This window comes from Podarcis tiliguerta (genome assembly GCF_965153285.1).
Source record: "Podarcis tiliguerta genome assembly, chromosome: 17".
Classification (NCBI taxonomy): Eukaryota; Metazoa; Chordata; class Lepidosauria; order Squamata; family Lacertidae; genus Podarcis; species Podarcis tiliguerta.
In genome coordinates this window covers 29,271,290-29,295,717 of record NC_139550.1, presented here as the reverse complement: position 1 = coordinate 29,295,717, position 24,428 = coordinate 29,271,290, and the positions used below count along the sequence as shown (strand labels likewise).

The following is a 24,428-nucleotide window of genomic DNA, read 5'->3' as shown; positions in this document are numbered from 1 at the left end:
TGCTGCAAGGGTATTCTGTTAAAGGAATCCAGGGGCTCACCATGCTTTCGTCCGTATCCCTGACAAAGGGCTAGGGCCATGCAAGAGCCCCAGGGAGCATTTGGGGAGAGGTGTGAGCCTGGCACCCAGCTTTTCTCTCCCCAAAACTGCTTACCCTTACTGACTTCTGCATGGGTGTGGTTGTCTGTTCTGTTCCTACCTCCAAGTGGGTACAGATAGTCGCTAACCAATGCCTAAGCAACCACTCACTTACTGTAATTCAATAAAGTTGTGGCCAAAATTATGCCAAAAACCAAAACAAAAGTGATGTGTGAACATGTTTTATTTAGGGGTATCTTAGGGGTCCTCGACACATAACTCCTCATCCTGGTGAAAAAGTGACAAATGGGGTGCTACAGGGTTGTGTCCTGGGCCCGTTGTGGTTCAGCATATTTATAAACAATTTGGATGAAGGAATTGAGGGGATGCTCATCAAATTTGCAGATGACGCCAAGCTGTGGGGGGAGCTAATGCCGCAGAAGACAGACTCTGGATTCAAAATGACCTTCACAGATTTGAGCAGTGGGCATAACATAATGAATTTTAATAGGGACACCTAGGTCTGCTTGTCATAAAGTCATGGCTTATTTTTGCGCACACTCATTTCTTGGTCAGTTGTTGGGTTGCGCTCACACTCAGGGTACCACCAAAGCAATGCCACCACAATATGAACCACCAAATTATTACAGCCTGTTGCATACCCTACAACATTTCAGAGATAAAGCAGTGTCCCTGAATGGGTGGGCTGCCATGGCATGGCTGAAGTAAACAACCAAAATTCAAGTGGTGCCACTGCTAGAAATCTAAAAGTGCATGCAAGTAGTTCCAGATGACAAATTTCATGGAGGCAAGCCACAAATCACAACAGTACACCACTTACCATTTCTAATAGCAGATGTCATCAAGACGTCCAAGAAATGTTTCTGTTTTTCTGCTTTGCCAGCTAAACCATATGTATGGGCCAGGAGAGCATTTTCGAACGTGCTCCTATCACGCCCATCAGAAGCAGCATCCAAGCAGGAGAGGCCAGCCCGCACCACAGGATACTAGGGTTTAAGAGAGATTGTTATATATTATCAAGATGGCCGCCGGCCTCTGAGGCAACGTGAGGCAGCTGCTCTCACCGTTTTACTGTTTTATTGCCCTATTCTATTGTTCCCATTGGATTGTGCTCTTTGTTTACTTCAAGTGCTCAATAATGATCAAGGAGACATGCCAAAAATGCAATTAATTAGAACTTTGGATGAAGGAGCACCCTTTACATTGTGTTATAGTTAATTCAGATAATAAGGGAAGGTCCAAAAGAAAGCTTTGTTACATCTCCTTGGAGTTGGCTGAGATTCTATATTGACTTGATGCTGATTTCCCGGTGGCGTTAAATAAGATGAACGAGTATGGAAAGGGAAATGCAAGCGTGGCATTTTAACACATCTTAAAGGAATTGCCTGAGAAATATCTATGAAAACTAGAGTAATAGTAAATCAGTACCGAGCTCTTGAGGTTGCTCTCCAGTAGAGATGAAGTAATATAGGCCGTGAGTATGGTGTTTTGATCCGCTCCATCCTATTTGCAAAGGAAAAATCAGTTAAAACAGGGGTGTAATAGCATAAAGTCCCCTCCCTAGAGAAATTTTGTTGGGCTTTTCATTTTGCTTCCCTGCAACAATCCCTGGAAATGAAATTCAACCTGCAGTCCTAAGTATACGTAAAGATAAAGGTAAAGGGACCCCTGACCATTAGGTCCAGTCGTGGCCGACTCTGGGGTTGCGTTGCTCATCTCGCTTTATTGGCTGAAGGAGCCAGCATTTGTCTGCAGACAGCTTCTGGGTCATGTGGCCAGCATGACTAAGCTGCTTCTGGCGAACCAGAGCAGCGCACAGAAACGCCGTTTTCCTTCCCGCCAAAGCGGTACCTATTAATCTACTTGCACTTTGACGTGCTTTCGAACTGCTAGGTTGGCAGGAGCAGGGACCGAGCAACGGGAGCTCACTCCGTCACAGGGATTCGAACCTCTGACCTTCTGATCGGCAAGTCCTAGGCTCTGTGGTTTAACCCACAGCGCCACCCGCGTCCCTGTAAGTATACATACTTGAGACTTAATACCCTTAAACTAAGGGCTTCTCCACACTTCCTATTGTCCTGCTGCTTTCTCTTCAGCACTCTTGGATTGCCATTCGTTCCGATCGATTGCTAAAGAGCGAGTTTTCCCTTGGAAGTGAGCAGGGCAAGGGAAAACAGCTTGGACCTGTGCTTTTTAGATATGGCACAAGTGGAAATGTGGATGAGTCCTCATCAGTGGGATTTAATTCTTCCAGATAGCTATGCAGAGACTTGCAGTGTTTCTACTTGTATGAATCTGGTCTGCAAGTCCGCTCATCCCTTTTGGTGCCACAGCATTGCAGGATGGAGGAGGCTTCACTGGGGCCCCGACGGAGGAATTCCTGATAGGTGGAAGGGACATAAGCCCCCGCAACCTATCAGGAACCGGATCCTAGCCTTCACCCTGCTTTGGCAAATGGGGATGCAGGCTGGGACCTGGGCTGTGCCAGGGGGCAGAGCCAATGGTGGGCTTCCCTCAGAGCTGCCCCCTGCCCATTTAAGTAGTCCATACCTGGGCACTGCCTGTTTGTTTCTGCACCGGGCTAATTGGCTCTGACCCAGTGGTTCTGCCTACCTCATAGCAATCGTCACAACTGGTTGGGCATTGGGGCAATCCTTTATTTGGGACGGAGGGGAGATTGTAGTCTCTGCCTGTCTCTCCAAACGCAGGGTATCCCATTAAAGGGATCTGGGGGGGGGGGGAGTGGCCATGTCCGTGTGCCCAGGGGGGCCAGGGCCAAAGGCACTCTCTCAGACGGCAGTCACCCTATTTGATGTAAGTCTTAGGAACCCCTGCTGGGATTAACCACATGTCACCTCCAGTGGGCGGGCCAGAAGTACTTAGATTGCCTCATGCCCAAGCCAAACCTCTTTCATAGGTATTCAATAAAGTTGTGGCCTGTTTTGACCCCAAACCAGTCTTATTGGTCTCTTATTTATATGGGCTGGGGTATGGGAAGTCTGATGCCTGGTCCTGCAATCTTCAGATAAAAGTAGAGCTGTGCTGAACGTTTCTTTTTCCCATTCATTGGATGAGTGAGCGCCAAACAAAACCCTCCCAAAAGGAGGGTAGAGATTGGGTAGAGATAATAGAATATATTTGAATTTTTTTTAGAAGGGGCTGCCACGTATTTCACATAACCTTACAAGGTGGTCAAGAGTTTTCTATTTATTCCCTTGTTTCTTCAAGTGAGAAAAGACCCATGCAACTCAGAGCAGCACAGAGCTCTCTACAGCGCTCCCTACTGACTGCACTTCCAGGAAACACACTGTAAGCTAAGTGACAACCCCTCCCACAAAATTCCAACAATTTCCCCCCCTCCCCAATGAGAAAGCATACTTTGGGCCGCCCCATATTTTCAGGAAATTGGGGGCAAGGAGGGTTTCAGTCCATCGTATTAAAAATCACATCCCTCAACAGACAATTTCCATTTATACTTTTGTGTATAAATAACTTCCCATGGGAAAGCGATTAACCCATTCCCACCTCTAAGGCTTGGTTGTAGATTTTCCCATCCGACTTGAAGCAGCCATCTGGCCCCTGTTTGCTTGAAATCCAGAGGAGTGCTTGATTCAGGATGTTTTCATCTACAAATATAGCACCTGAGCTCTGTCCAAATGCTTTGTAGACTAAGGCGGTGAGCCTGAAAGGACAAAGAGCAGAGGGGCCTGGGATGAGAACAGCACTTGGCAAAGCAGGAAGAAGTCAAGACCAGAGTCATCATTTCCAATGCTTCAATATGCATAAGGGACTGTATCCATCTGGAATTAGGGAAGCAGGATAAACCCAGGAGAGGCGCTGATGAAAAGCTCAGCGGAAGGACAGGAAAGATTCATTTCCAATTTATAGCAGACATAGAAGCCAACTCCTAGGGGCTGAGGGATCTTCACCCTCCCCCATTAAAATATTTGAGGGGAGCAGAGCCCCCCCAAGTTGATGGGCATTGCCATTCAAATTGTGCCCGTGAACAGCATCATGTGATCAATTATACATGGTAAGGCTTACAATATTTTATTCCGGTTGTCACCCCTGGTAGCAGAGTTTGTTTTGTGTTTTTTAAAGGATTACGTCAGGGGTCAGCAAACTTTTTCAGGAGGGGGCCGGTCCACTGTCCCTCAGACCTTGTTGGGGGCCGGACCCACCCTCTCCCAAAAGCACCCGCCTCCCAAAAGGAACCCCCCCCACCGCCACTCACGCCGCAGCTGCTGATACTGCCTCATCTTCGGCAGTGACGTCATCGTCCTCTGCCTCAGCCAGGGGTCTGTGGGGCGCAAAGCCCATGCTGCTGGCCTGGGCGGCAGAGGTAGCCTCACCACTGCCACTGCTTCATCCCGCTCGGCTCTTGGCCATACGCGGCCACCTCAGCGGGTAGGAAGAGGTGTCACCCAGAGGTGTTCGCGAATCCGCGCCAGCATCGAGGAAGTCAGTCCCCGTGCGGTGAGGCCTCTGCACCGTACTGGTTTAGCGCGGGGACTGACCAAGCGGGTGGCAGGGTCTGCAAGGTTCATGGGCCGGATTAACGAGCCCGGTGGGCCACATCCGGCCCCCGGGCCTTAGTTTGCCGACCCCTAGATTAAGCAGTCACAGATAATAGATCAATCAGTGGATGTTATTCTGTGAACTGGCCTGAGACCCCTGGGTATAGGGCGGTATACAGGTGAAACTCGAAAAATTAGAATATCATGGAAAAGTTCGTTTATTTCAGCAATTCAACTTAAAAGGTGCAACTAATATATGAGATAGACTCATGTCATGCAAAGCAAGATATGTCAAGCCTTTATTTGCTATTTGCAGTCCTTGATGCAATAGGGGCCCAAACCAAGTACTGAGTACATATGCATGCTTCTACTTCTCAGAGGTCCAGTATTGCTCGATCTGCAATCCTTGTTTTGCTGATTTCATTTAATATTCTAATTTTCTGAGATTGCTAATTTAGGGTTTTCATCAGCTGTATGCCATAATCATCACAATTATAACAAATAAAGACTTGACATATCTCACTTTGCATGTCATGAGTCTATCTCATGTATTAGTTTCACCTTTTAAGTTGAATTACTGTAATAAATGAACTTTTCCACGATATTCTAATTTTTCGAGTTTCACCTGTATAAATTCAAATAATAATAATAATAATAGCCAGCCAAAGTCTAATGGACCCAAATGGATTAGAACAGAGTTTCCCAAACTTGGGTCTCGGCTGTTTTGGGACTACAACTCCCATCATCCCTAGCTAGCAGGACTCAACGGTCAAGGATGGTGGGAATTGTAGTCCAAAAGCAGCTGGACGCCAAAGTTTGGGAAACAGTGGATTAGAGTCAGCACTTACTGAGGGCAAACAAGGGGGGGGGCTAGTACTTCATGCACTGCTCATGAGCTTCCCACTTGAAATGGCTGGCCAACTGTTGAAGCTGGATTGAATGGACTCTTCTTCTGATCTAAGAGGACAAACCTATGATGCTTGTTCCAGTGGGAGCAGCAGGAAGGAACTCATCTTCCCAAGTGCCCCCAGGTTGGAACCCAGTGCCTTCCTCAGACATTCGGTCCTGGAAGCCCATCAGCCCCACATCTAAAGGAACAGTGCTCCGCCATCTTGTTTCTGCTCGAGGCCTTAAAGCAACTTCACAGGTCTTACCAAAGGTTTCCTTCTGCCTCCCTGCTACCAAAGGTACTGAAGGATCCATCAGGGAGTCTGAATGGCATCTGCCTCTGGTATCCTGAAGTGGAAGAAAAATACAGCAAACCATTTTTTTTAGGTGCTTTCCCCCTTTAACTGTCAAATACATTTCAAGTGAGGAAGATGGCAAGAACAGAGATGGCCTTCTCAGTGGTGGCATCCTGGCTATGGAATAGGCTCCTCTGGGAGGCTTGCCTGGTGCCTTATGTATTTAATTATGTGTCAGGTGGAAAACTTTTGTTCACCCATGCCTGTGAGAGCAAACAAAAACCCCTGGGCTCAATGTCTGAGTTGTGTTTTATTCTATAATCTTAGCTGCTAAATTGGTTTTAGTTCTCCTTCACCAGAAAGGAAAGTTTTAATGCTGCATTTTAGGGGGGAAATCTATTCAGTCTGCTTTCCACAGTGCACTGACCTGATGTGCCCCAAACTTGCCAGCAAATTGTTACGCAGCTCCCATGAGATGGTGGTGATGATGATTTACCGTATTTTTCGCTCTATAGGACGCACTTTTCCCCCTCCAAAAATGAAGGGGAAATGTGTGTGCGTCCTATGGAGCAAGTGCAGGCTTTCGCTGAAGCCTGGGGAGCGAGAGGGGTCGGTGCGCACCAACCCCTCTCATTCTCCAGGTTTCAGGCAGCTATCCACAAGCCTTCGGAGCCTGGCGGGAGTTCCCGCTGGGCTCCAAAGGCTTATGGATAGCAGCCTGTTCTGGGGGCTGGGGTCGGGGGAAGCTCGGGCGTCCCCCGTCCCAGCCCTGCGGCTAAAAACAAAGTGGCGCGCAGCTTCTCCCGGCTGGAGAGGTTGTGCGTGGCTAAAGAGGAAGCCAAGACAGCTGTCTTGGCTTCTTTGCTCTTTGGGGCTGGGGGGGGGGAGAAATAATTTTTTCCCTTTATTTCCCCCCCTAAAAACTAGGTGCGCCCTATGGTCTGGTGCGCCCTATGGAGCGAAAAATACGGTATTTGTACCCCGCCCATCCAACTGGGTTGATGCACTCCTCTAGATTTTGCAACACAATGTGCATATCATATATCAAATATGCATACAAAATGCATATTGTACTGGCGAATGCATGGGAAAGCATGTCTTTTATGCAAAAGGTGTGCATGAAATGCGCTCAACCTGACAGAACATGCCAGTGCCCTCTTTGTGCTCGTGCTATACCTTCATGTGCCTAAACATGTATCTGTGCCTACGTTGCAGCCATTGAAATGAAAGAGCGACTTGGCAGATGCCGTTACAAATATTCACAGTGTCAGTTTTGAAAGTACTCACCAGCATTTAAATTTCGAATGATCCTGGATTTTTTTTCTTCTGTCAACTGCTTTGTATCAGTCAGGTAGAACAATATATATAAATGGGACAAGAACATGGCAATATTCTGTTCCGCACAACCATAGGGCATTGGGAGAAGATTTTCAGCGTTCTTCATGGCTGTGCCCAAAATGTCACCTTGGGAGCAAAAGACGATGGGCATTTAAACAACACCAGTGCAGTTAGGGAAAATGTACAAAGCTAGTTCAAATACATGTTGGAAGTGTAAGGAAAAGGAGGGGACATTTTATCATATGTGGTGGGATTGTAAGGTAATTAAAAAATTTTGGGAAATGATATACAACGAATTGAAGAAAATGTTCCATTTAACATTTGTTAAAAAACCTGAAGCATTTTTATTAGGGATTGTTGAGAAAGATCTGCCAAAAAAGCTGAAAAACATATTCATGTATGCGACAACAGCTGCGAGAGTTTTAATAGCACAAGGATGGAAGACTGAAGAAAGCCCAACTAAAGAATCACGGCAAGAAAAATTGATGGAGTATGCAGAACTGGCAAAATTGACATACAAGCTACGGGACAAGGATAACTGTGACTTTAAAGATGAATGGGAACCCCTTACAAAGTATTTGAAGACACAACAAAGCGAACTGGACTCCTTGGCTGGTTTTGAATAAACATCCACAAACTTTTTGTTGATAATAATCAGCTAAATAGTTTGAGGATCCATACAACTGTATATCATGCAGAAAACAGCATTTCTAGAGAAATCAAAGACTAGAACTGAGGGGCGTCGGGGGTGGGTGGGGGGTGGGTTCTGTGGGGGGAGGGAGGGAAAATGGGGGGGAATAAGGATGATATGTTTCTGGATAATATGTTTTGTTTTAATTTTCAATAAAAAGTTATTTTTTAAAAAAAAAAGAATATGGGCATGTATGCACTGCATGTCACATAGAAACAAACTCCTAAGGGCTGAGCATTCAGCCCCACCCCATAAAATAATTGAGGGGGCTGGGGCCACCAAAAGTTGACAAGCATTTCCAATCAAATGGCGTGCGTGAGCTGCATATTGTGATCGATTATGTGGGGCTGGTCTCCCATATTTTATTCAAGTTGGCACCCTGATTGTTACCTCTACAATGGATGCTGTTTTCATAATAAAATGATTGTCCACAAAATCACAGGGCACAGAGCAAATCCCCTCTAGTTCTCCCCCACCTGGAATATCTGCAGTTTTAATCTAATTCTGTCAAAGTTTAAAAAGGTATAACCATTAGGGGAAGAAATCTCTACAATACTTGTGAGCCAAGGGCTACAGGATAAACATGGCTCTTTCCTGAAGCACCAAAATGGGGTCCAAACCAAATCTTTACCCCAGCCCACTATCAAGTCTGTAATTAATTCCTGGTTCATTGTAAATATACAACTCCAGGCTAAGTACAGAGTAAAGAAGGGAACTGGTACGTGTGTGTTGGGAAGGAGGTTTGATGTTAGAATGGCAAAGGAGAATGAGCGGCAACTTTTGCCTTTCTCAGCACACTCAGGGGTGCTGAAGACTGCTGTGTTTCAGATCAAGAAATGACTTAGGGGAGACACCTCACAATTACAGTCATACCTTGGTTGTCAAACACCTTGGTACATGTCCATTTTGGCTCCTGAACGCCGCAAACCCGAAAGTGAGTGTTCTGGTTTACGAACGTTTTTTGGAACCCAAATGTCCAACATGGCTTATGCGGCTTCCAATTGAGTACAGGAAGCACCTGCAGCCAATCAGAAGCCGCGCCTTGGTTGTCAAATGTTTTTGGAAGTTGAACGGGCCTCCGGAACGGATTCCGTTCAACAACCAAGGTACAACTGTATCTTGATGGAGCAATGCCATACTAGGGGAAAAAATCACATCAAATATGAAATGTCACAACAATCTTACACAAGGTGCAAACAGGAAATAAAGATTTCAAGTATGATAACGTTCTGAGAACTTACCAAGGACATAAAGTGAAGCTTTTTCTGATCCGATCACCAGATTTGAAGGCAAGTTCAAGGTTATTGTTTCAGAGACTGGGGTACCTAAGGATTTACAGCAATAAATAATGGGGACTGGATGTGGGTCCTCTTTCAACATTCTTTATATAGCATGGGAGCCATTGTCATAGCTTTTAAGCGAAGAAACTGGCAAATGGTGGTAATGGAGCTGAAATTAATTTACCCACCAGTTATAATTGGATAGCCCGTGAATATTTGACTTCAGTATTTAGGTCTAATCTACACTATACATTTAAAACATTCTTATACCACTTCAACAGTCATGGAGAATCCTGGAATCCTGTTTTTATCCTGTGAACCACCCTGAGACCTGCAGGTATAGGGCGGTATAGAAATTTAATAAATAACAATAAAACAATAATGACTGTTAAAGTGCTTTAAATGCATTGTATTGGACACAATGCTATTTAAGGCTCAGGATTGCTGTGGGTCAGGTTATTATTCTCAAACAGTAATTGAAGCTAAGAATTAATGGTATCAGTATTGGATATTTTTATTTATAGTATTTCTGTTCTGCCTTTTAAAAATAATATATATATTTAAGGCAGCCAACAATATAACAAAAAATTCAACTATAACGAACTTGTTTGGCAGCTGGTGCAATTCTGTATTTTACACCTGCCGAAGTAAAATCAAATAAAGGGATGTCAACATCTATAAACAATTATGGAAATGTTGAATTTTGATTCTATGCATGTAGCGCATACCTTTTACGCAGATCAGAGAGCTCTGGGTCACCTCCTTCTTGATGCCTTCAGGCTGGATGACAGAGGAAACAGTAAGATGAAAAATACAGAATAATTATTATTAATAATAATTTATTATTTATACCCCGCCCATTTGGCTGGGCTTCCCCAGCCACTCTGGGCGGCTTCCAACAAAGTATTAAAATACTGTAATACATGGATCCATCCATCCATTTTCTACACCACCCAAGGATCTCAGGGCATATAAAAACTCAAAAATGCCTAACGCAATAATGAACAAATATGAAAACAATACTCCCCACAGTTTAAAAGAACATAAAGCTTGCAATTAGATAGCAACAGAAGCCAGAATAATACAGAGCATCCATGCCGCCTGCATAGTTCTCCTGGGCTTCATTTGAAGACCCTCCAGATTGCAGGTCTCAATTAATCCATACCAGTGGAGGAACAATTTGCTATCTATTCCTCCTCATTCGGGACTGTCAGCTAGCTTCTGCTTCCCACCCATGTACTTCTAGGCTTCCACAATGCATCATGCCAAACCTATGCACAGACTGGGCGACCCCTTGTAAGGACCTGTTCCTCTCCATAGCTGCATTTGTGCTCATATGCCACCAGTATCAGCTGGTGTGGTGGGGCAGAGACATCCTCTCAGCACCCAAATCACTGCAGCTTCCCTGGACTTGCTGGGAGCCTGAAGGCCCTGTTCCTGCTCTCTTCACCTGGCCCAGGGCAGGGCCTGACAGGCTTCATAAGAACTGCTGCTGCTGTCCAGCAAGGACTGGGGTATTTAGGAAAAAGTTTAATCAGGAGTTTTTGTTGTTATTGATATTGATTTTTTGTATCTGCATTATTATGTGGAAATGGTTCAGTTTGGTTATGTAGTTTTTGATGTGTTTTATTTATTTTTATGACTGCTTTGCTCTGTTTGCAATTACAGTGGTACCTTGGGTTACATATGCTTCAGGTTACATACACTTACAGACTCAGCTAACCCAGAAATAGTACCTCAGGTTAAGAACTTTGCTTCAGGATGAGAACAGATATCGCGCAGCGGCAGCAGGAGGCCCCATTAGCTAAAGTGGTGCTTCAGGTTAAGAACAGACTTCCGGAACGAATTAAGTACTTAACCTGAGGTACCACTGTATGTTAATCTTTTCATATTGTGAGCTGCCTTAAGCATTGTTTTAACTGTGGAAAGGCAGCATACAAATGAAATGATGATGAAGAGGTAAAAAAGGACCCCTGGACGGTTAAGTCCAGTCAAAGGCGACTTATGGGCTTGCGGCGCTCATCTCGCTTTCAGGCCGAGGGAGCCGGCGTTTGTCCACAGACAGCTTTCCGGGTCACGTGGCCAGCAGCACTAAACCACTTCTGGCGTAACGGAACACCGTGATGGAAGCCAGAGCACATGGATACGCCGTTTGCCTTCCCGCCGTAGCAGTACCTATTTATCTACTTGCACTGGCGTGCTTTTGAACTGCTAGGTTGGCAGGAGCTGGGACAGAGCAATGGGAGCTCATCCTGTTGCGGGGATTCGAACCGCTGACCTTCTGATCAGCAAGCCCAAGAGGCTCAGTGGTTTAGACTACAGCACCACCTGCGTGCCCTTATGATGATGGTGGTGGATGTCAGTGATGTTCCTTCACTGAGAGGGAATGAGAACGTGGGCATAGAGAGAGAACAGATAAGAGTGGAATGCGGAGGGGAGGGAGCAGCAGCAGGGAGCAGCCGTAACTTGATCTCTGGACACAGGGAAAGAATGCAAGTTGTCAGCTCAGACAGTGACACAGATACAGGAGTACAGGGAGCACCCTGGCCAAGAAGCACGAAAAGGACAGGAAGAGAAGGTGGATGTTTTCCTGTTGTGGGGAAAGGGGGCGGAGCTCAGTTCCGGCAACTGTGCTATCTGAGGAGGACGGAGATTAGCTGAGCTCCGACCGGGACTTTTTTATTTGACTAATAAATCTGAAGTAATTAACTTCCAGAGTCGTCTCGTGTGTGTGAGAGAGATCTAAGCCTTGCAGGGCAGGGCAGGAGTGAAGTCAGAACTGTACAAATGAATCCAAGCCAGTCCTCTTGCCTGTAAACCTTTGCAGCTCCAACTCCAGCCTCTCCACCACTAAATGACACTGGTTGCTAATGTGCACCACTGTGGTCCACAAAACCCCTTTCCGTCTCTTGCAGATGCCAAGCTTCTCATGCTTACCTCAACCAAAAGCGGCTTGATCACGGTGTCCCTTTGTCCTGCACTCAGCTCAGTTCCTTTGGCTTCAGCAGTGATGCTGAAATTCACCATACCTGAAAGAAGGAATGGAAAGAAAACTTACATATCGCGTGGGAAGCCAGCTTTTAAATTTGTATTCAGAATCAGAAGAATCTTTATTTGCACCAGCCACTAGCCATAGCAATAAAATAAAATGTACTGAAGATAGAGGTAAAAACTTAACTATACAAAATACATTTTGGAGGTTGGCATCAACCATGAAATAATAGATCTGATTCTAACTGCCCCCACTAAAAACCTTGCAGTTTTTGCTGTCACCTGATCATCTTGATCTACTAAAAGAAAGGACACAGTAGCAATGGTTGAGCGACCTGACATTGACAATAATAGAGGGGTAATAAACCTCCCTCCTCAAATCTTTGTATTTAATTTGTATTAATCTGGTGACATTTGTTAAAAATTATGAAAAATCAATAAAAAATAACCGGCAAAAAACCCCACAAACTTACATGTAAAGTCCAAATTGTCACCGCCATGGCACTGAAGCAAGAAGAGCAGCATATATATTCCCTTGTATGCTGCATGTTTTAGATAACTAATATACAAACCATTTATAATGTACATAGGGCATTCCTAGCAGTAAACAGTAGCAGCTTGTTTCTTGCTCGAAGCCATAAGGATTATCAGGGTTTTCAGTTTCATTTATCATTTCATTTCATTAAAAATACATTTATTTATTTTTCTAAGTTGCAATTTGGGGAGAAATTCAAGAAATTCAGAGGAAAGCTAAAATTGCAAAATTCTGCAAGAGAAGATGATTACCCAGTCTTTGAGGGGTAATTCTCCAGGTGTAGGATTGTGTTTCATTCGCACAGATTCTTACGGAGTTGTTCCCTGGAGACAGCTTTTCTGCTTTGAAATCCAGAGACTCTTCCAGCTTAACATCTATCTGAGAGCAGGGAAAACAATGACAATAGTGTCGTAAGTTTGTGGCGTCGCCTGGGCTGCCCTTCTACTTCTGGGGTGGCAGACACTGAATTTAGCATGTTAAAATATAAGACATGTTGTTGTTGTTTTTTAAAAAAAGCCAGGCTGGCTTCCTGATGAAATAATCGCCTGAAGAGATGGACCATTAAGAGAACGCAAAAGATAGGGTAATGGCGCATCACAAAGGCCATCAGCAAGGCATACAGTCTCTTCCTGGAATCACACACCACTTGGAGACTGGGGTGGTGTGTAACAATATAAAATAAGGAGCTGTCAAGTGCCAATTAAAACCTAGAATGTACAACTGCTATCTTGACTTGGGAGCAAATTACAAGCAGTACCGGATTTCACCCTGTGAAGTCCCCATGGCAATCAAAATCTTGACACACACACCCCTCACAAATTATCTAGAGGAATAACATTGAACTAAGAAAGCTTGATTGTCATTTTCTTTCAAGATCAAATCTGGCCTGGGAGAGTGGAGTGCTGACTGACTCCAGCTACAAAAGCTGAGGCTGTTGAACAGATTCTTGGGCTGCAGTATTGTTTACGGGGGTTTAGAAAGAGCTGTTGCTGTTACTGATATTGTTGTTGTAGCTTTAGTTTTAGATCTTATGATTTATGTGGAAATGGTTTCCATTTGGTTGTGTACTTTTTGAAGTGTTTTATTTATTGTTTATGACTTCTGTTAAGTTTGTAATTATGTAAATCTTGTCATGCTGTAAGCCGCCTTGAGCATAGTTTCAGCTATGGAAAGTTGGCATACAAATAAAATGATGATGATGATGATATTATTTTGATCCATTGTCACAGGGCCCCTATAAAAGGTGGGGGGGCATATACTGGTACCTACTCTGCCTATTTGGTAATCCATCACTGATTACAAGGCATTTTTCCTACTCTTGCAACTTGCATTCCTGGACCAGAAAATGTCAAGAGCTCAGATGATCACAATCCAGGAACGACTGTAACTGTCTCACAGCTGAATCTTGTAAAAGGCACCCCTAGTGACCAAGGACTTCTGAGTCTCCAGTGATGGCGCTAGATCTAAGAGCACCGCCAGGCTACTCACCTGCTTCTTTAGGGAGAGTGCAGCCTCATCCAGGGCAGGTAACATACTGACTTCCTGGAGTCAGGTACACTACTTGGCAAATACGTATTTGCCTTGCCTGAAAGACTGGCTGCATTTTAGCTAGATTGGCCCTCTCTCTTTAGACTTTCCTCTTGCCCTCTGAGGTCCTGCTCACAGATAGAACAGGAAAGCACCCAAGGAAAGTGAATGATGAGTAAAGGATTGTGGATTCTTCAGTTCCAGCTCTCCTAAATTATGTAAGATGCCAAGTCATAATAGCAGGGACAGGGTTTCTGTAATGTGTTCCACTTCTGTGTTTTGCTACCCTGTTATGTATTCAGTGGTCTGTGTTTGCCTGAGCTTGAGTCTGGTCTAAGCATTCTGGATTTGGGCCTCTGCGACCGGCCCTTGAACTCTGAGTTGTGATTTGCAGCTTGGAAGTTTAGACACCCAATCATGTTGGGAATGAGAGTGGCCCAGGCAGAAGAAGAAGAAGAAGAAGAAGAAGAAGAAGAAGAAGAAGAAGAAGAGTTTGGATTTGATATCTCGCTTTATCACTACCCAAAGGAGTCTCAAAGCGGCTCACAACCTCCTTTCCCTTCCTCCCCACAACAAACACTCTTGTGAGGTGGGTGGGGCTGAGACACTTCAGAGAAGTGTGACTAAGGTCACCCAGCAGCTGTGGAGGAGCGGGGAAGTGAACCCGGTTCACCAGATTACGAGTCCACCGCTCTTAACCACTACACCACACTGGCTCTCAGGAAACTGTTTCCCAGTTATGTAGTTCAATAAAGGTTCTTGCTGTTATCGCTGTGTCTTGCCTCATGGGAACCCACCTGCACCTCATACCCTGTATTAGGTTTTAAGAGCATTAACTGGAGACAGAAGAACGTACCTCAATGCAGTCGTCCTGGAAATTGAAGACATTGCCTTTAAAAAGGAATACTTCCCCTCGGATAGTGGAGTAGGGCATAGCCGGCTCAACAAAGAATGTCTGAAAAGCTGTCAGGGAGGCAATTCCTGAGAGGCCAAACCCAAGGTTGTTGTTCATGCAGAATGCATTGGCTTGCCATTCAGTGATGGTGTCAGGCACTGTGTATGAGAGATTGGCTTTCCCACTAGAACTGAAGCATAAGAGGACAAAATTGTAGACTCTTTTCGCATGGATCTATGTCTACAATTAAATTTGTTACTAATATAAGCTTCATACCATTTAAGAGTATGCATATGCCCCAAGTATCTTTATATACTAAAATAAAAATATTGTGGATGGATTTTCCACTGAAAGCTATTGCTATCAGTAGCAGCTCCCAAATTTATAAAATAAATATCCCATATAGTACAGTGCAGGGCTCTTCAGCACTTGAGTGTGCGTGTGTGTTTTTCCCACAAGTTGCCCAAATATCTAAAAATAAAAACCATAATGCAGAAAGGATTATCCTGCTAAATGAGGTTCTAATAATTCTCTCAACTTTTTTTCATACAAGGACTCTTAAACGGAATCCAGAAAATGAAAATAAAAATAACAAGATAGAATAGTAGACTCACTCAACCCAAAGCAGCTGCCAAAAGAATGTTTCAGGAAAGTATGTTCTCAATGTGCTTGTACCCCCAGCTGCAGCACCAAAAGCAACTTTTGCTGAAAAACAAAGAAAGGACAAGATGATGAGAGAAAAGGGAGTTTGGCTTCTATAACAGAAATAGTACTGAAGAGGTTTAGGGTTTAATGGTGAAATTAATGCTTCACATTAAAAGGACATCAAGCAGGAATGATGTTGAAACTATGAATAGCCTCATTTTGCCAGCTCTAAGTGTCATGATACATCAACATGGCACACTACTGCTGCCATTATGCAAAATAAGATGTCAGCATTTCTAAATCTGGGAAATAGTGATAGCCTTCAACAAGGGATTTTTTTACCTTTATCAGAAACTCTGTGGCTCCTATGTCTGTTGCGGCCAAATGAGATGTGACATTTGTGATATGAGTTGGACTTTTAAACAAATTACCAGTCTGGTGGGGTCCTATCCCCTGAACTGGACTGAGATCATGGCATGAGAGGCAGGGGGCATTAAGACTTTGCTCTCGCCCTGATCTCAGCTGGAATCCCAATGCCAGCTGCTCACAATCTAGTTCGATTGTCTCTCAGTGTGGGTATAACTAATAAAGGGGCAACCATCATGATATCACTATGGTTTTGATAATTAATAGTGAGTCTTTTTTAAAAAAAGCAAAACATTGGAGGGAGGCTGAATCTTATTTTATGCCTTGCAATGCGCTAGCACGACACCATCTGCACTGATAAATCGGGTCCTCCCTTAAAGAGGGCACGTATTGTGGTGAGACCTGGAAACCAACACTCTGTGTTGTGGGTGGGTATGATTGGTCAGCCACAACACCCGATTGGTAGGTCCCTCGTAGCTGGGGGCAATCTGGACAATGGGACGCAGTCCAAACAGTTTGAGGTACCTATTTATGCCCCTGCACGTGACCCAGAGCTTCCTCTTTTGGCGTGTGCATTCAGAACACCCGCACACCTCTACCTACTTTTAGGGCTTTGCGCTTGACCTTGCTATGCTGTCATGTGTCGTCTGTCATTGGGACAGGGGCATGGCAGGAATTTTCCCACTTGGCTGATTGGTTGTTGCCATTTGGGTTTCGCCTGCTGCGTAGCAAATCGTCACAACTTGTAAGGTTGCGGATAGGCTCTGGTTCAGGTGATAGGGATGGGAGAACGCTCTCGCCATCCCTATGTGAAGGGTATTCCGTTAAAGGAATCAGCCTAAAACAGAACAGCCCATCACACTTATAACATTGCAATGAGTCCTTTTCTAACCTTCATCCATAACACGAGGTTCATGATCAGGATAATCAGATGAAATCTTCTTGCATTCGAAGTCGCTTTGGCATACAACGGGCTTTTGTAGTGTGGAGTTGGTGAAAACCTTGAGACCCAAGTTCTTAAAAGGAATAGATAAAATGCTGTTTAACTGATTTCTTTAGACAACCAAACCTACCACACTTTCTAAGACCTTCTCGTTGATAACATGGTTCTTTCTAGGTGAGGTGAATTATTTATCCAGAGTAGCACACATACTTCAGGCCACCTCACTGGTTCTTCACATACTTTTATAACTTACTAACTGGGCTTAAGAGGGTAAAGTGCCGTTAGATGACCAGTGTTGATTACATTGCTACAGTCATTTGCTCATGAAAACTGAATCCATCTATTTCAGGAAGAGGGGATCTATAATACAAGGGCGATCTATAATAAAAGACACGGGTGGCGCTGTGGTCTGAACCACTGAGCCTCTTGGGCTTGCCGATTGGAAGGTCGGCAGTTCAAATCCCCGTGACAGGGTGAGCTCCCATTGTTCAGTCCCAGCTCCTGCCAACCTAGCAGTTCAAAAGCACGCCAGTGCAAGTAGATAAATAGGAAGCGCTGAGTCGGGAAGGTAAACAGCGTTTCTGTGCGCTCTGGTTTCCGTCACAGTGTCCTGTTGCTCTAGAAGCGGCTTAGTCATGCTGGCCACATGATCCAGAAAGCTGTCTGTGGACAAACACTGACTCCTTTGGCCTGAAAGTGAGATGAGCGCCGCAACCCCATAGTCATCTTTGACTGGACTTAACCGTCCAGGGGACCTTTAAAGGTAAAGGTAAAGGGACCCCTGACCATTAGGTCCAGTTGTGGCTGACTCTGGGGTTGCGGTGCTTATCTTGCTTTATTGGCCGAGGGAACCGGTGTACAGCTTCCGGGTCATGTGGCCAGCAGGACTACGCTTCTTCTGGCGAACCAGAGCAGGGCACGGAAACGCCGTTTACCTTCCCGCTGGAGCGGTACCTATTTATCTACTTGCACTTTGACGTGCTTTCAAACTGCTAGGTTGGCAGGAGCAGGGACCAAGCAATGGCAGCTCACCCCATCGTGGGGATTTGAACCGCTGACCTTCTGATCGGCAAGCCCTACACTCTCTGGTTTAACCCACTGCGCCACCCGCTGGGGACCTTTACCTTTACCTTAAAAGAGCACCACTCATGCTCAGCTTTGCTCTAGATCATAACTGGTTTTCAGTACTAGCCATATACAGGTTGCCCTCCCCAAAAGCAGCAGTGCCAGTCCCAATATAAGCATAGAGACAAACATACCCTGAAAACATCATAGACATTGCCGTCATCAGTCACATTCACAGGTATGTAGAATTGGCCATCAAAGAAAGTATTTTTCAGCTCAACGCATGGCTCTTTAGGGGTATCTTCAAGGTTCAACCCATTATAATAATAGCCATAAAGTTCTTGATAAGGAAGGCGAGAGTACACCTGGTGAGAAATGAATAATGAACACAGATGAGACCTGGAGGAGCATAAAAGCCTGCCTTACATGAGCAGTGGCAGTGCTTTTTTTCCTGGGGTATGCATACCTCTATGTATTTTTTGAATCCAAGTTTGGCCTCATTGAGGGGCAGTATTTCAATATGAGTAGGGAAATGAGAGTACCCCTAAACATTTATTTTTTTTTAGAAAAAAAGCACTGAGCAGTGATATCTACAAGCAAACATCAAGATGGGCATTCCAGTTATGGAGATGCTGAAGGTTTATAGGTAAAATCATTATTATTCTGCGTGCCCTTTAATGGGTTAATATATGAGTGGAAATCTATTCCTTCTGATTTTTCTTCAGCAGATGAAGCATGCCTGGAACACAACGTAGTCAAAGCTTTTTATTAGCAAGACCCATTTAATTATTATGTTTCAGTGCACAGTAGAATATTGAACCTTTTTCTATATCCCACAGCTGGGATGAGGAGTCAAAGAAATTTCATGCAGGCCTATTCACTGAGATTTGGTTGTAATAGTCTTTTTCTCATTCCCTGTAGAACTGAATAGCTTCATAAGCAAATATGGTTATCATTACTGTTCTTTTCTCTGAAAAACATTTGCAGAAAATGCCATCCTGCCGCAGGTGTGTCAAGGAAAATGTATGGGCTGCCCTCGAGAAGATCAATGAACAGAAATTTCTAGAAAAAATTGGTACTTGGCCACATTAAGGAGCCTCTTGCTTCCCAGTTTCCGGTGGGGAAAGATAACATGCCTGTTCTGTTCTTGGTTTCAGGTAACAGTCTCTGGAAGCCCCAAAGGAATTTGGTATTATTAGCTAAACCTCCTCAAAATCATAAACAGGCTGCATTTAAAAAAATCATTCTTCAAGGTTCTGAAGGATTCTGTCACCCATATCTTTAAAAAATATGTCTAGAACAGAACAACTCAGCATAAAGCAGACCAAAATAAAAGTGAGTCTCTAAGGGTTTCTCACAGAGTTATACTTCTGAATACAACACACGGGGAGGATTTCTGGTGTCAGAGGAGTAGACAACCTGATTCTGTGCTCATTTCTATAGATGGTGGCTTTCAGTGGTGGGACCACTGAAAGGAGATCTAATACTTGGAATGGCTCTAGGTTGAAGGTGCATCAAAAATCCAGGACTCACGCTCTCAGGAGTCAGATCTTCTCCAGGCCTCAGAAGCAGAACACTTTTATCCACAGCCCGCAGGGCACAGAAGGAGTTGCTGGCAGCTTTGAGGTTAAGGCCAATGCCTGAGGCTGGCAGTGCTTCTTTCTTAGAGAACTGCAGGCTGACCTGGAATTGAATGGAGATGTCAGATATCTGTCAGGGGATCATCTCAGAAGTTATTGTGGTACAGTCCCTACCCATAGCTATTCTGTCTGTCATGAAAGCCTACTTAACAGCTATATATTCCCCTGGCAATTATCACAAGATATAATGTCTGGACCGTATGACCATAGTTCACTACAGTGCTACCTCGGGCTAAGTACTTAATTCGTTCTGGAGGTCCGTTCTTAACCTGAAACTGTTCTTAACCTGAAGCACCACTTTAGCTAATGGGGCCTCCCGCTGCCGCCACGCCGCTGGAGCACGATTTCTGTTCTCAACCTGAAGCAAAGTTCTTAACCTGAAGCACTATTTCTGGGTTAGCGGAGTTTGTAACCTGAAGCGTATGTAACCTGAAGCGTATGTAACCCGAGGTACCACTGTACTTTATAACATGGCATGAGCTCTTCTCAGATTAGGTACAAGCCATCAATGACTCATTAGGATTTTAAATCGTGCAAAAGGTACATGGATTAGGCAAGATACATTGCTACTTTTAGCTTATTTTCAGCCATCCATAAGACATGCCAACCATTCCCCTTCCAACAAACCTTTCCTATTTGACTTTTGTACTCCTCGTCAGCATAAACAGAGAGTTAGGCATAGAAAACACCCTTTACTCTGAGTGGGGAACAGACTGATCAGCTCTTACCTTGTTTCTGAAGCACTTTTCAACTTCAAAAGAGATGCTATCAGCGATCAGCTCACCATGAGGATGCAGAGTGTAAACCAGCAGCCTTGCTCTGGGAGCTGCTTTTTGGTCAATCATCAGTGGGAATGAGAATCTGCTATATCGTCCAGCTGTGAGGAAAAACATGAAATTAAAGGAGTCAAGGAAAGAGGTCAAGAGAAGCTGATGTTGACTGTTGCGTACAAAATTAAGACGGAAGCCCCACCAGGACCTTGGCATTGGTGGTCTTGCTGTCTCCCCTCAGATGGAACCAAATGATGTGCAAAATAATTGGGGATGGGATTGTATTTCATAATTGAACACTTTGCCCCCTAGCAAAGCTCCCCTTGCTGGTTTACACACCACAGAAAAGCTGATCAAGAATTAATTCAGGTCCATGACAGCTAGGGATGTGGAGAAGAAGTGTTACTGTAACTCTATATTTCCCTTGAAATTCCTCAGATGGTTCAATCAAAGAAGAATATCCAAATCCATGCTGAATCAAATCATTATTATATCCGCAGGACTAAGTGACAATCAGTCACTCTGTGGACTCAGCTACACTGGTCAATTTATAACGTTAAAAATGTGTTCTAAAAATATAACACCAGATGGCGCTGTAGAGCAGCAATCCAAAGTCAATGGAAAATTACATTGGGAGTTGTATATTTTTATAGTGTTTTTTCCATAGTGTTTTTTTATATCTGTGTAGATCCAGCCTGTGACTTAACCTAAGATTAATAAATGGAATTCCTTTTTAAGAGAAAGGTCATGCTAGGAATCATTCTACAGGTCTGCTGATTGTTTCTCCATGACTGCCAAATGCCTTCATTTCTCCACAACCAATGAGCAGAATTGGACCACTTACCCTTAATGCTGACTAGGTGTTCACCTCCATCAACAATTCTACCATTTGTCATAATCTGTATGCAAAAAAGAAATCAAGGCATAAATAATTTTGCTAGAAACACTGAGATCCAGCTCTGAGGGCCTTCTGGTGGTTCCCTCACTGCGAGAAGTGAGGTTACAGGGAACCAGGCGGAGGGCCTTCTCGGTAGTGCTGCCCGCCCTGTGGAACGCCCTCCCATCAGATGTCAAGGAAATAACCAACTATCTGACTTTTAGAAGACATCTGAAGGCAGCCCTGTTTAGGGAAGTTTTTAATGCTTGAAGTTTTTTCATATTTTTAATAGCCTGTTGGAAGCCGCCCAGAGTGCCTGGGGGAACCCAGCCAGATGGGTGGGGTATAAATAAATATTATTATTATTATTATTATTATTATTATTACAGTGGACACTCAGATTGAGAACGTGATCCATGTGTGATGCATGTTCGCAACCCGCAGCATTTGCAACCTGCATCTGTGCATGTGCGGGTTGCAATTTGGCTCTTCTGCGCATGCACGACCACCAAAACCCGGAAGTAACCCGTTCCGGTACTTCCGGGTTTCGGCGGTCCATAACACCGGAAGTTCTCACCCTGGGCCAGCAGTGGGATACTGTAGATAGTTCAGGTCCACATATGCAAATAAGGGATCGAAAGCAACGTTCAGTGATTGGATAGTTACAGAAAGTGGTTACTGTTGCGTTCTAGTGGAGCTCTATATAAGCAGTCTGGCTGAACCCTTCAGTTCAGTTCTGTTCTGGCCTGTGAATAAACAAGAGCTGTTTGAAGAATCGCTGTGTCGTCTGATATGTTCACCCGCAACTTAACAGCTCCACTACAGGCTATGGGTCAAGCATATTTGTAGGGCATTTTGTCCGGGACCTGCATATTTTTTCTTTGTACTCCACTTGGAGGCATTTTAAGCACTTCAGAATAGAAATCATATTAGTGAATGTGATGGTACTCATTTTGCAACTCCCACCACGTGGACAGAGGCATTGCAGGTGGTTCCATGCCCATTCAACCTCCAGTGAGGCTTGAAAGCTAAGAGGAAGGTCATGGCAAAGCCACTCGGCCTTTCTGCACTTACTAGATAGTAGAAGTGAACCTTGGAGGGCAATTCTTCATTTTGAACTTTGTTCAGGATGTAGTGAATGGAGATTGCTTCCCGTTTGCCACACGGCAGTTCACGCAGCACCGGTTCTATCTTCATAAAGCTGTTGGTCCGGGAGAAATAGCGCTGGACGTAATGAACAGCTTCTGGCTTGTAGGTTTCCAGCCAGCCATACTCAGTGCACTGATCTGGTTCATAGATAGCCTGATGAGAGAAAGGTACAAAAGAAAGTAAAATGTACCAGAAATAGAACATTCCACAGAAGGGTGATGCCTCTGGAAGGGTTTCCCAAAAGGAGTTGTTTGATCATTCACCTGGATGACTCCACAGATTGGGCTGTAATGCATGTCTCCGGTGGGCGGTAAAGGAAGGGTAAGGAATCAGTAGGTTATGAGGGCTTGACCCACCTGAGCTACCAGCAAAGGGCAGTTTCCCACTTGGTCATATCAACCACCACCACCCACCTCAGTTTTCAGCGACTTACTCTCAATTTGTAGCGAGGTTCAAAGAGGTGAGAAGTTGGTATGGAAAACTGGGCAGTGCCATTGCTGTCCGTAGTGTAGTTGGCCACAACCTTGCCATCAAACTCTAGAAGCATAAGCCCGTTTGGCAGTGGTGCTCCATCCTCATCATTCACCTTCATCTGGATGTGGGACAGGAAAACACAGGTGCAAAATGTTTAGAAACAGTGCTTAGCACTTGGACTGATGCAACTAAGTGGTGGCACCCATTGTGGCAGAGAGCCAGGGATGGAACAATTAGTCTGTTTCTCGTCCACGTCTCTTTCCATTCCATCTTGTTTCTGCATTAATCTGCTACTTAAAAACAACAACCCCACATAATTTGCCCCCCCCCCCGCTTAAAATACACATTTTAGAATTTTGTTCCTCACAGAGAAGATCATCCCCATTGTCCTACCTGTCCAGTCAAAGGGATCCCTCTTCTATAATATGGATCTACATTCTCCAATGTGATGGTTTTTCTTGCTTGATAGACAGAGATGTAGTTAGACTTTGAAATCTGGATGCCTGTCAGATACATAAAGGCATAAAAGAACCTGTAAAACAAGCTAGATTATATAGATATCTGGAGTACTCAGGTGCTGAATATGGTGCCCAGAGAGGCCAATTCTCAGAGCAAGATTTTCAAAGCTCCCCCTTCCTATTCTGTTGTGCCCCATTACAAAATGGTTACCTGTTCCCTTCTCTGTGACGACTGCCTCTGCATGGAGCGACACATAAAAATAACGCTGCGTATGCATGTTTGCGTAAAGGCGGAATGCTTTGGTGCTGATTGTTTTGGAAACGCTGCCATCTTTGCCCAGCTGAAAAGGGAAAGAAAATTATGATCAAGGTGTGGAAGGTATGTGGAACTTCACTGGGGTCGTCATGTTAGTCTGCTGCAGCAAAACAATAAAAAAGTATGCTGAAGAATTAGAAGTATTTCAGTATAGGCTTCTGTGATCAGTGGCTGCTCACTGGAAGTATGAAAAAGTCTAAGTTGCTATGAACACATGTATGAGAGGGAGTGGGGAAATGGAACAGAAGTAATGGCTTGTGAATGGGACAGGACCAAACAACCACATAACAGAAGGAGTAGCGATACATTTCTGAACCAAGCCCAAACACAAACAATATCAAATTGGGGATTAATGAATGGGAAGTTGCACAGCAATTAAGAAAGAATGATCACCTGTAAAGAAACAAATTGCTTTTCAGCGTTGGGCAAGTCCCTTCCTCCAGTTACAATGGATCCCAAATTCTTCAGTATAAAACAGTACTGACTGTTCTTTACATAGCCCAGGAAAATTATTCCTTGGCTTTATCTATAAGAATCAAGCTTACAGGCTTATATACCACCCACCTCTGTCAGGGCATAAGTGGCTGTTTCAAAGGGAAAGATAGGATAAGTCATGAGCATACTGAAACCCTTTGTTTCTTGGGATGATTCACTCTAAGTCCTTGGGA

At 44.4% G+C, this 24,428-nt stretch overlaps 1 protein-coding gene across 2 annotated transcripts in view; it reads right to left on the bottom strand.

The window, feature by feature from the left end:
* Positions 1–24,428, bottom strand: part of LOC310667341 (ovostatin-like) — a 45,844-nt gene that overhangs the window by 6,331 nt on the left and 15,085 nt on the right. For both annotated transcript variants that reach the window (XM_083419439.1, XM_083419440.1), the window contains exons 9-28: positions 23,656–23,785; positions 23,380–23,489; positions 22,946–23,104; positions 22,438–22,665; positions 21,331–21,385; positions 20,445–20,593; positions 19,610–19,759; positions 18,271–18,441; positions 16,961–17,084; positions 15,672–15,762; positions 15,019–15,247; positions 12,887–13,013; positions 12,047–12,138; positions 9,838–9,889; positions 9,071–9,154; positions 7,088–7,264; positions 5,771–5,852; positions 3,625–3,781; positions 1,528–1,602; positions 920–1,085 (exon numbers count right to left, since the gene is read on the bottom strand). In XM_083419439.1, coding sequence (XP_083275565.1) covers positions 920–1,085; positions 1,528–1,602; positions 3,625–3,781; positions 5,771–5,852; positions 7,088–7,264; positions 9,071–9,154; positions 9,838–9,889; positions 12,047–12,138; positions 12,887–13,013; positions 15,019–15,247; positions 15,672–15,762; positions 16,961–17,084; positions 18,271–18,441; positions 19,610–19,759; positions 20,445–20,593; positions 21,331–21,385; positions 22,438–22,665; positions 22,946–23,104; positions 23,380–23,489; positions 23,656–23,785 — 2,608 coding nt within the window. The remainder of the gene's footprint in view (positions 1–919; positions 1,086–1,527; positions 1,603–3,624; positions 3,782–5,770; positions 5,853–7,087; positions 7,265–9,070; positions 9,155–9,837; positions 9,890–12,046; positions 12,139–12,886; positions 13,014–15,018; positions 15,248–15,671; positions 15,763–16,960; positions 17,085–18,270; positions 18,442–19,609; positions 19,760–20,444; positions 20,594–21,330; positions 21,386–22,437; positions 22,666–22,945; positions 23,105–23,379; positions 23,490–23,655; positions 23,786–24,428) is intronic.